The sequence below is a fragment of the Echinops telfairi genome, unplaced genomic scaffold, assembly GCF_000313985.2.
Source record: "Echinops telfairi isolate 266 unplaced genomic scaffold, ASM31398v2 ScPeMD7_5592;HRSCAF=6446, whole genome shotgun sequence".
Lineage (NCBI taxonomy): Eukaryota > Metazoa > Chordata > Mammalia > Afrosoricida > Tenrecidae > Echinops > Echinops telfairi.
Window position 1 is genome coordinate 18477462 of NW_022109491.1, and position 12385 is coordinate 18489846.

The window sequence follows — 12385 nt, forward strand, 5'->3', positions numbered from 1 at the left end:
CTGGTTCTGACTCATAGGGACCTCCTAGGACAGGGCAGAACTGCCCCTCTTTGGTAGTGCTTTCTCCCACGAACTTTCAAACTGCTGACCAACAAATATATAGATGATCTAGATGGGAGGACATACTGAGAAACAATAGCTTCACATTATAAAAAAAAAAAAAAAAAAACAACCCCAAAACTCACTACTACTGGTTCTGACTCATAGGGACCTCCTAGGACAGGGCAGAACTGCCCCTCTTTGGTAGTGCTTTCTCCCACGAACTTTCAAACTGCTGACCAACAAGTAAGGTACTAAACCATCAGGGTTCCTTCACATTTTGATATTTTTGTTTAATAAAATTTTCTGTTTTGTTGCAACACCTTTGACTTACTCTCATAGGACATTCCAAAGCATCATTTTTCAGTTTAAATAATGACAAAGACAAATATTTCATTTTAACTGACTGAAAATAAAAACAATCTACCTTCTGAGACACAATACCACCTAAAACAAAAGATATAAAGTATTCATGCCCTCCCAGTCACACACCCCACCACCACTACCAACTCAAACCTATGTCATAGCAAGAAGCCTTGGTGGCATAATGGGTTCTGCACTAGGCTGGTAACGACAAGGTCAGCAGTTTGAAATCACCAGCCACTCGGAAGAGAAAGATGAGGCTCTCTGTTGCTGTAAAGATTCACTGACTCAGAAACCCAAAGGGGCAATTCTACTCTGCCCTTAGGATCATCTAATAGAGTTGACAAAGAACAGAGGAACATGACAAATACTATGTAAGAACATAATTAGAAAAATACAGGATATAGAAGACTTACTCCTAGGGCAAATATCCCTGCTTCTTCAACAGAAAAATGCAAAGATTTGAGAGTGGGAGCTCATCGATTAAAATAGACTTAAGAAACTTGTAATTAAATGTAATGTATGAATTTTTCTACACTCTGATTCAGTAGTATCAACTGTAATTTTTTCTTTTTAATCATATTGGGGGCTCATACAACTCATCACAATCCATACATACATCAATTGTGTAAAGCACATTTGTACATTCGTTACCCTCATCATTCTCAAAACATTTGCTCTCCACTAAGGCCCTGGCATCAGCTCCTTATCCCCCCCCCACCCCTCCCCACTCTCCCCTATAATTTTTTCTTTTAATCTGAGATATTCGGGAAAATCTGAGCATAGCGAGATAATTAATATTAAGGAACTGTCACCTTTGTTTTAGAATTGGTAATAATATTGCAATTATATTGAAGAGAAAATCCTCATCTTTTATTGCTATATATATTGAAATATTTAGTATCAAAGTGATACTAAAACCTAAAACAACAACAACAACAACAACAACAAAACCTAACAGTTTATTTGCAATGTGTATTGGTGGCGTTACATATAAATGGTTTTTAAAAAGTACAATTACTATAAAAACTGCCTAATTTGATTATAAAGTAGCATATACAGTTTGGTTCCATTTAAAAAAAAATTTATGTAAACATAAATAGAATTTCTGTATATATCTTTCTGTGCTGCTAGTTGTTTTTGAATAATAAACATGAATATTTTAATAATCAGAGTAAGAGAAGGATTTGGGGGAGGGAAGGATATAGGATATAGAATTTACCTGCTTCTCAAAGACATTCTGAACGGTTTTGGATTAGACAGGCACTGGCCAAACAGCTATAAAAGAGTGTTCCGACTCTGATCTTTAACTCTGAAACCAAACTCATCACCATTCAGTCAATGGTGACTCCTAGTGATCCTCTGTGGGTTTCCGAGATGTAACTGTTTATGGGAGTAGAAAGCCCAGTCTTTTCCCCTCAGAGCTGCTAGCGGTTTTGAACTGCTGACCACATGGATCACAGCCCAATGCATAACCATTACATCACCAGGGTTCCCTATATGATTTCTAAAGTACAGCAATAACAGACCCTAGCTTTTTTCAATGTATTCCACGAATCCTAGGAAGGCACAGAACAAGGGGAAAACTACCACAGTGAGATGGACAAAGGGAAGCAAGTCAAGGATGATAACTGACCTTGAAGTGAGTGCACAGATGACCTTGCTCCACTGCTCCACCACCGCCGGATGATGCCTCCAGTTAGCCACCATTTCCTTGGCTGTTTTCCAGTAAGGAGGTGTGGGGAAGCACCGAGTACAAGCTAGTAACCAAACCTCAAAGAGAACACCAATCAACTTCTCTGCTAGATTCTCAGCAATGCCACCTGGCGAAATGAAGAGAAAACATATCTTTGGCACACTTATATTAAAAACTGAACCTAAATTAACTTGGGAGAATTGGTCAAGACAGGAAAACAACCTTAAAAAAAAATTTTTTTTTAGGAAAACAACTTTAACTTAAGTTTTAACTTTCAAATACCCATTTAATTGTAAAATTGAGTGGAAGGAATTATGGTATAATATGATACCTAGTCAGATGACCTCCCTCTTGACCCATCCTGAATTTGTCCTAGGTTTAAAGATTTCTCATTTGTTCCATGACAGAAATTCTCTCTCTGGTTTATTTTAATATTGCTGGTGGTCTCTCTTTACTTTATTTTTTCTTTCTGCTTTGTATTGTTTCTTTTATGTTTCCCAGTTTATGAAACACAGAAGGAGTAGATGCATAGACAAAAACTAGTGTAACGGCTTATTCAGAAAGGGATGGGGGTGTGTGTGTGAGGGAAATTAGGGGGCAAATAATGAATATGGGAGAGGGGAGAGTACACTAGAATTGATTGTGATGTATATATAATTCTTCTTAAAAGTGACTTAACTATGGAAACGTGAATTTTATATCAATAAAATGATTGGAAAAATAGCAAAAATGAAAAACTGTGCTTAAGAGCTCTTATAAAGAAAACTACGGATACATAATCAAATTATTACTACTTTTAAGTGTTTAAGTTATGCTGTTCCTCTCTGAAAATGTTAATATCCAGAGCAAGGGTGGAGAAGGGAAAAGAATGAGTGACTCCAATTAGTGTGACTCCAATTAGTGCCAACTAGGAGTCCGTTTCTGTGCTGATAGTTCATACCCATGACCTCACATAATCCTCACACTGATCTGCAAAGATAGATACTGATAGTACTACCAATTATCAATTATGCCCCTTCTGAAGAGTATAAAACCAAATCGACATGTTTGAGTAAGTTGTCCGTCCAAGTTCAGGCAGCCAGTAAGTGAAAGAATCAGAATAGTACCCAGGTCTTTCTACCTCTAAAGTTTGCTACAAAACTGTTTCAGGTGTTTGAAAGCCGCCCTTCAAGGGGAGAAGTAAAGAAGGGAGCAAAAGGACATGCTGGGCAAGAACCTCAACCGTGAAAATGGGCTGTTCCGGTTCTGAGGCCCGGAACTAGGGAGAACAGCAGTCATCTTACTCCACGTCTCCCAGATGCAGAGCTAGGATTGGTAGGTAGTAATCGGGATGCATATTTCAAATGAGTGAAAACAAAGTTTCAACAAAAGCCCGATAAAAGGAAGAAGTGACTGCCTAGGAAGTATGCAGGAGAGAGCTGATGCATCAATACTGACAGCTCTTAGGAACACCAGACAGGGTATTTCTATTCTGGGGGCTCTTCCGACACTAAAATGCCAACAAATCTTTTAAGTGTTTCCCTGGACACTACATCAGTCTGAAAGAATAAGCGCATTCACATATGTTAGTGCAGAGGAAACATAAATGAATCAGCAACAAGGGAACCTGGAACCAGAATATCAAGTTACATCTTGTGTACACTTGCTAAAATAATATAAACCAGGACTTCTGAAATCCACTGTACAGTTTCATATAACTGGAGGCTTTACAGCTAGCTAATAAATGCATTTCGTCACACTTTCAAAGAAGACATTTTAAGGCTTTGGAGGATTCATTTGCTGAGTAAAACAAGTATGTAGCTATCAAGTTTTCAGATTCTACTTTCATAACTATTTTGTAATCAGGTTCTAATTTAATTGTTACACAGGCTCTAACCTAACACACAAAATATGCTACTGCTCCTGTAATTATCATATGTGCACCGATTTACTGAGTCTCTCCCTATGTTAAAAAAATTACCGGGGAGCCCTGGTGGTGTAGTGGTTACTTACTGAGCTGCAAACTGCAAGGTTAGCAGTTCAAAACCACTGGCCAGCTTTCTCCTCCTGTAAAGAGTTACAGCCTCCCCCCAATAAAATGATTTAAAAAAAAAAAATCACCAACAGAAGGTACAGTAATTTCATCAGTGCTAAAATCATATTGTACCTTTGAGGGTTTCCATTCTAAGAACAGCTAATGTTGTTTTGTCAACTGTCACATCAAAATGTAAATCCTCAATAAGTCTATCGGTCACTGAGTTTAAAAGTGCACTGTGTTGAGCTCAGAAGTAAATGAGAACAAAAGTAAACAAACCTTGAATAGTTGGTGGGGCCAGAAGAATGTCATTAATCTGCAGAAGAAACAAGAGTAAGACTTCCCATGTCTCTCGGGCCATGAGGGATGACTCATGGGCTAGTTTCTGGATGGCTCGCAGGACTTGTAAGCATAGTCGGATTTGATTGGAGCCCTGTTCCTGCCTGAAGCAGACAGACACACATCACTGATAAGGCTAGAAGAAAGCTGGCAACAGCTTAAAGACAAACAACCTAGGGATGCAGTGAGCGGTGATCCCAATGAAACTCCCGAACAGTGTCAGGAGACAGATCCAAAGACACCGTCTTCAGTTTAAAGCTACTTCTTCCCACTGGACAGTCAGGATTCTGGGACCTCAATCTACCACTCGTAGGAGAGGCTGGCAAGAGATTGGGAAAGCAGGAATGCTGGAATGGTTTATAACCCTCTGCTAAGTATTAGGGTAGGTCAAAACAAAATAATAGCAATTTTGTTAAGTATATATTAAATGAATGTTTTACCTCTAGGTTTTGTCTAGGAGGCGGGCATGTAACATAGAACATGCAATAGCTTTCTGCTGATGGGATGACCACTCCTGCTGCTCACATGGAAGCAGAATGGCCCTTTTGTTCATTGATAATGTTTAAAAACACACTTTCAGAAGAATTCTGCAAGGTGATTTCATGGTGCTCACAAGACCCTGTAATGTCTGCTAAAGGCATAAGCCCAATGGGCCATACTATCTACAAGCCCAGTGGAATGCACTATCAGCAATTTCCCCAGAAGACTGCCCCAGACAGAAGCTCTTGCTGCTGCTACTCTAGTGAAAAAGGCAACTTAACCCAAAAGAACACTTCCAAAGGTTCCCAAAATGTCCTAGAACATCAGTTTTCATCAGTTTTCAAACCCTCTCTAGTCTATAAGCCCATTCCCCCCACCCCTAAGGAAAGCTTATCAACAAAATCAATTTTCAAATTATATTTTATATATATATATTGTATTTAGTGTGAATTGCAGCTTATAGTTATCAGGTGGTCCACGTGGAAAGTGGGAATAGGGCTAGTAGCATCACAAGCTGCTAGCATTTAATTCAAACTCAGGTACTACAGCACTGCAGGTACTGGGGAAACCTGAAATACATGCAACTCAGACCCTGCGGGGAGCAGAGACACACATAATTTCAAAGATAAGCAATAAAACAGAGGAGAAACATGGGAGTAATGCAGGAAGTATCACGCAGGTTCAGTAAAAGCATAAACATTAGGGGTTTGAGTGATCAGGCAAGGATTCTCCTTGTGGCTGATGTTGTGAGGTGCCTTCAAGTCACCTCCCAACCCATGATGACCCCCTATCTTAGCGAGCTCCACAGGGATTTCTTGTTCATATATATTAAATGAATGTTTTAATTTAATGTTTATTAAATAAATATAATTTTGTTAAATATATATTAGGAAGATAAATTATGAAATTATGCTATTATTTCTCAACATATCCTCCAGTTATGTACACACATTGCTGAAGGTGATATTTCCTTCTCCCTAAACCCTTCCTTCAAAGACTTCTGACCTCTTCAATTGACACCATGCCAAAATGGCACTTTTGCCATCCTTAATGAGCTCAAATCGTGTTCCTTCAATGCTTTTTGAGTTTGGGCAACAAAAAGCAGTCTGAAGGGATAAGACCAGGATGGTGTAGGATTTCTCAAGGAAATTCCTATAGGATAGCCTTTGTAGCCCTGAAGTACGAGCTGGTGCATTGTCGTGATAGAAGAGAATGCCTTGGACCAATTGTCCTGGCCTTTTACTCACCAGCGCAGTTTTCAATTTTCTTAAACTTCTTCCTACTAAAACCCTGTGATTGTTCTGTATCCTCCCAGAAAAATCTATCGAGATGGCCACTTTGGGAGCCCCCCAAAACAGGTGCTATAAACTATGAGGTTACCTCTCTGCCTTGAATATAACTGGTACAGCTTATCTCCTCAGAAACCAGTTTTGACTGGTCTGTTCCTTTGAAGGCACTCTAATAAGACGAGTGTATTACAGAGAACACATTACTATAGCCATTCACTGATCACAGATAGCTTCAAACATTTTTCTTGGAATAAACTCATGCATGTATTAATTGATACCCTAGTAGCATTGCCTTTTGGCTTACCCTCTAACATCAACTGAATTTTTTTAATAAAAATGCTTTTTCTTGGGAACCGCTAATAACATACATTTCTTGGGCTTGATGATAATCTTTACAAAACGACATCACCAGGTCTGTCTTCCAGTGTCAATGGATGGGTCTGAACCACGAGTGAACAATCAAATGATTGGTAGCTGAGTATAAACTATTTCCACAACCCAAGGACCTAGAAAGGCTATTCCTTAGAAGGCACAGTCGAGGGTAAGATGCGCCAACAAGATTAAGTCTGTGGCCATCTAAGACGGTCAGGAGGAGGAGGTGGAAAAAAGATGATGATGGGACAAAACTTTCAAAAGGACTTCAGGGAATGTTTAACTAGTGTGGCTTATACATGCAGAGTTAGCATCGGCTAACCCAGTTAGAATAGGAGCCCCTGGTGGCACAGCTACCAACCAAAAGGTCGGTGGTGGTTCTATGCCACCAGGTGTCCATTAGAGAAAGATATGACTATCTGCGCCTGTAAAGAGTTACAGCTTTGGAAACCCTTTAGGACAATTTCACTCTGTCACTGAGTCTCCATGAGTTGGAACCAACTTGATAGCAATGGGTTTGATTTTAGTTTAATCTGATTAGGGGTCAGATTACAGCAGGCATTTCACTGAACAAACTAACTAACTAACTAACTAACTCACCACCATTGAATTGATTCGGACTCCTAGTGACCCTATAAAGCAGAGTATTAATTGCCAGGGGTGGGGGTCGGGGTGGGGTTCTGACTCTCACTAGCTGTGGTAGTTACATAATCTGTTGTCAATCTGAGGATTAAGAATGAAGGCCCAGTGCGATGTAACAACGATGAAAAATACAACTTTCCTCTAGTTCCTAAATGTTTCCTCCCCGCTCCCACTACCATGACTCGAATTCGACCTTGCAAGTCTCACTGGAGGCAGGGACACTCGCTCATGCCCTGAGAGACACTCTATTGACAAGACACATGGCGCTACGCTGATATAGCCCATGCCCTGGGAGCTGGAGGAACCATGGGGAGACCATCCCTGCCAGCACTGAGATGCTTCTACCATCACTGGATCCACAGACTTTGCACCTACTGGCCTGTGATCTTCCTGCATTCAGTGTTATTGCATGTCATTGCATTATTTTGTGAGTCTGAAGAGGACTTTATAAATTGGTATCAGACATATAAGCTAATACCAGATTTATTGACTTGATTTGGACTGGGCTGAGATGTTTTCTCAATATTCAATTGATCTTGTATATAAAGCTCTTTCTTATACACGAGTCTCCATGAGTTTGTTTCTCTAGTCTACCCAGACTAACACACTAGCCTACAGGGTTTTTGAAGCAGACTGCCACATTTGTCACTCGTGGAGTGGCTAACAAAGTACTTTAACCGTGGGGTCACCAGGGCTCCTTATTGTCTGTTTTAAGTTCAGAATTTTCAGAGTAATTTTCCTTATAAGTTTTAAAAACCAAAAGGTATAGGGCTGATGTCAAAGTCTCTCATAGTGAGACAGCTCAAACTGGAACTTTCCAATATGAGATAAGCCATCGACCTTTTCAGAGACATAAAAGATAGCCAAAAAGTTTTCTTATAGGAAATCCTCCCAGATGGATAGAAAGCTAGTGCTTCTTTCTCCACTTTTCTACAGCTCCCCAAATTCTTTACAATATATAATTATTTTAGAATCAGAAATGTGTTTTAAGGACAAGTAAAGTAGAAAGCCTATATCATGATGTTTACGGGCTTTGCCTCTGAAGATAGGGAAAGACCAATCACAAACTTTTCAGAGTAGTATTTTGGCCTCTTACAAATTTGTTCGTATAATTTCAAGTCTGCTTATTTCAACGTCTTCGTTCTGTCATAATAAAAAAGATCCAAGGGATGCGAACAAGGGAGCACGGAGTGGAGGAGTGGAGACCCAAAGGAAGGAAGGGATGAGCCAGCCAGGGTGCAGTGTAGCACCGACAAAACATACAACATTCCTCTAGTTCTTTAATGTTTCCTCACTCCCACTATCATGATCCCAATTCTACCTTACAAATCCGGCTAGACCAGAGCACGTACACTGGTATAGGTAAGAGCTCTTGACACATAGAATCTAGGACAGATAACCCCTCCAGGAACAGTAATGGAAGTAACAATACCAGGAGGGTAGGGAGAAGGTATGGGGAGGAAGGGGGAACCAATCACAATGATCAACATAACCCCCCCCCACCCACCCACCCATGGTAACCAACAACAGAAACATGGGTGAAGGGAGACAGCAGATGGTGTAAGACATGAAAATAATTATAATTTATCAAGGGATCATGATGAGGGTGGGAGGGTGGGGAGAGGGACAGAAAAAATGAGGAACTGATACCAAGGGCTCCAGTAGAAAGAAAATGTTTTGAAAAGGATGATGGCAACAAATGTACAAATGTGCTTGACCCAATGGATGTATGGATTGCTATAAGAGCTGTTAAGAGCCCTCAATAAAATGATAAAAAAGATCCAAGGTAAAAGGCTGCGTTTCCTTTATATTAAATGGAAAAAAGAATTATGAGAGGCAAAAGTATGTTTCATTTCTTTGAGCTTCCTAAGTGGAAAGAGGAAAGGTCACAGCTATCAGGTCTTAAAAGCAAAGCCAAAAGCTATTAAAGTGAACACATGATTTAACTATCAGTTTTATCCATTAACACTCATAGCAACTCCACCCCCTGCAAAAAAAAAAAGTGAAGTAAGCATATACCTGATACAAATTCCTAGTCAGGCAAATATTATATAAACCCATCTCTCTTATCTCTTACTAATACACTGTTTAATTGGATGAGTAAAGAAAAGTCACTGTTTCAAAAACGGAAAATGAAATCAGCTCCAATACTATACAAAAGGTCCACAACCACTGTGTGATGAGCCTAACAACAGGCTAGATATTCTGGTATAGCTTACCTTGGTACAAAAAGATTTTGCAGGTGCTTCAGTATACTTTGGACATACAGATTAGGCTCTTTAACAACCGGTAACGGAATAGAATCTTTCGGCAACACTAAAGCCATAATCCATTCTGTATACACATCAACACAGTATTTTACAGTTTCTCCATCCAATGGAAGGGTCAGTCCATAACAAATTACTTCCATAGTCCATTTTACCTAAACAAAAGAAGACATACAGAATTATCATATATCTCTTTCTATATTCTAGATTGCCTTAAAATACCTCTCTTATTCCTAAAAATCTCAAATTGACATTTTGATCTCCATGTATAAGGCATCATTAATTCTACTGAATGCACTTTCTATGTTATCAGAGATATTCAAATAACATTTTTCAATTAAGAGGTTTAAGGAAAAAAATCCATTATTTTAAAATATCAAGCCCATGTTGACTTTTATGCTTTACAGATTGCTTATTCTGTGAAACAAGAAGTAAATACAAGGTAACTTGATCTTTTAGGTTAGCAGTTCAAAATCACCAGCCATTCCTCAGGAGAAAGATGAGGCTTTCTACTCCCATAAAGAGTTAGACTCTAGGAAACGCACAGGGGCAGTTCTACCCGGTCCGATAGGGTTGGAAAGAGTCAAAATTGATTCAGGGGCAGTGAAGTGAGTTTTTTAAGACAGAAACAGAAGATTTTAGAATGTAAAAATGTTCAGAGCTACTCCCCACTTAATTTGCACATTGACATGTGTCATTAAGAAATCATTAAAAAAAAAAAAGAAATCATATACATAAATTCAATCCAATCCCATCACCAGATTATATGGAATTAACACATAATAAAGAGAAAACTGAACCATTCAACTCTCACTTAGTCTCTGCCAAGGAAAATAATACTTAGAGTGGAAAGAAGGGAAAAGTACAGAGGAGAAGGCACTAAAGCAGGATATGAGCTTAACAAGGTGCCTAGTTGCAAATGAGTGCCAGCCTTTAGATTCGTCTGAATCACATCCTAAGGGCTGAGGTTATAGTCAATGAAAGATAGGTAAGAGGCTATGAGAGAAGAAAGACTCCAAATTTGTGGTAAAGTATGAAAATATATTCCCAGACATTGTAGAGTGGAAAGGCACCCTGGTGGTGTAGTGGTTACACGTTGGGCTAACCTCGAGGTCAGCAGTTCGAAACCACCAGCCACTCCTGAAGAGAAAGACAAGGTTTTCTGCTCACGTAAAGTTACAGTCTCAGAAACTTGTAGGGCCAATTCTACCCTGGTCTTATAGGGTCACTGAGTCAAATCGACTTGATGGCAATGAGCTTGGTTTTTGAATATAGATTCTAGTTATCTGATATTTTAAAAACAAAAGAGGAGAGATGTACAGTGGTGCCTGCATAGGGTAACTGAAGTGTATAATTACACAGGATACTGAATTCAAGGACTGTTTTGATAAATCCTTTTGAGAGAAAGGAGAATAAACCAAGGGTGCACCAGAGCACCTCTCTCTTCAAGTGCCATCTCTTCCCAGAAGGCAAGGGACTACGGAGAGTGAAAAATGTGCTAGGTCCTGGTTGGTCCCAGTGAAAGCACTCAGCTCAAGTACTCTAAAGAGAGGAAACCACTCCTCAGAAAGAGAAGCTTCGCCTTCAGCAGCCCAGAGCCTAGGGAATATAAACAAACTGCCTCGCCAGCAACCAACCTCAGTCTTACAAGAAAGTAAGTAAAAAAATATTGCTACTTTTAAGTATTTGCACGATTTACTCCAAACAAAATGCATTTAAAATGAATTTAAACATGACTCTGTGATCAGTGGATGGCTGCAGACAAGTTCTTTCAGTAATGCATTGATCACAGTCTCATTAGAGTACCTTAAAAAAAACCAAATCAATCCAAACAGTGGTTTCTGAGGGATTATGCGGGGCCAATTAAATTGAGGGCTGGAGGTAAGCTCAGGCGATGGTGACTGTGTTTTGGTATTGCAAAGGGGGTAATCTTGATAGATTTTCTCAAAGAACCCAGGGTAATTGCAGGGGCTCATTAAGAAGCCGTTTTAGGAAAAGTGAAAACTGCATTACTTACAAAAAGGGGCAAGGAAATTATGGCAAGGCTCTTTTTTCCCAGCAAAAATGCACCTATTCATTCCCTGAGGGTAGCATGGGCTGTCCTACAAGAATTTATATTTTTGCGTAATAGAATTAAGTGAAGAAACACTTACTTCTTTGTCGGTCTTTAGCAAACACTCACTACCAGCCACTGAAGGGGTCCCTAAGGCCTGCCCAAGGGGACGGACCACTGCGTTTGCCACCTCTCGCCCAACACTCTCAGGATAGCTGTGCAGCACACTGGTATGGCCCTGATCATTCTGAATCACCAAATGGAGCGACCTCCACTCAGAGTACATTGTGCCACTAAAGTACGATCCAAACGGCACCTGAAAAGATGAACATCAACACAGTCACATGTTGAATGATGCTGTTAACAAAAGTATAATGTATTTCCACGTTACGTGGCAAGTTAAGACATTTTAGCTTGTATTGCCTTCAAATATATATTCATAGTCTTCAAAATAACCCTATGAGCCGTTCATGTTATCCCTATTCCACATTCTTCTCTGAAGTCCAGCACTCTAATGAGGTATCTGTGTTTTGAACCCTTACCTGTTGTACTTCAGGGACTGTGTTTTTTTTTTTCCTTAAATACTTTTATTGGGGGCTCTTACATCTCGTCACAATCCATACATTCATCCAGTGTGTCAAGCACATTTGTACATACGCTGCCATTATCATTTTCAAAGCACTCTTCCCTCTTGAGCACCTGATATCAGCTCCCCATTTCCTCCCCCTTCCTCACGAACCCTTGATAAGCCAGACTACTACTTTCATATCTTATATCATCTTCCGTCGCCCATCACCCTTTTTTCTGTTGTTTGTCCCCAGGAAAGGGGGT

At 39.7% G+C, this 12385-nt stretch overlaps 1 protein-coding gene across 7 annotated transcripts in view; it reads right to left on the reverse strand.

Annotated features, from left to right (window-relative positions):
* Positions 1–11856, reverse strand: part of RALGAPB (Ral GTPase activating protein non-catalytic subunit beta) — a 74323-nt gene extending 62467 nt beyond the window's left edge. For all 7 annotated transcript variants that reach the window (XM_030886986.2, XM_004697981.3, XM_045295136.1 and 4 more), the window contains exons 1-4: positions 11655–11856; positions 9454–9656; positions 4392–4555; positions 2039–2225 (exon numbers count right to left, since the gene is read on the reverse strand). In XM_030886986.2, the coding sequence (XP_030742846.1) occupies positions 2039–2225; positions 4392–4555; positions 9454–9656; positions 11655–11840 (740 nt within the window). In that variant the 5' untranslated portion in view covers positions 11841–11856. The remainder of the gene's footprint in view (positions 1–2038; positions 2226–4391; positions 4556–9453; positions 9657–11654) is intronic.
* Between the last annotated feature and the right edge of the window lie 529 nt (positions 11857–12385).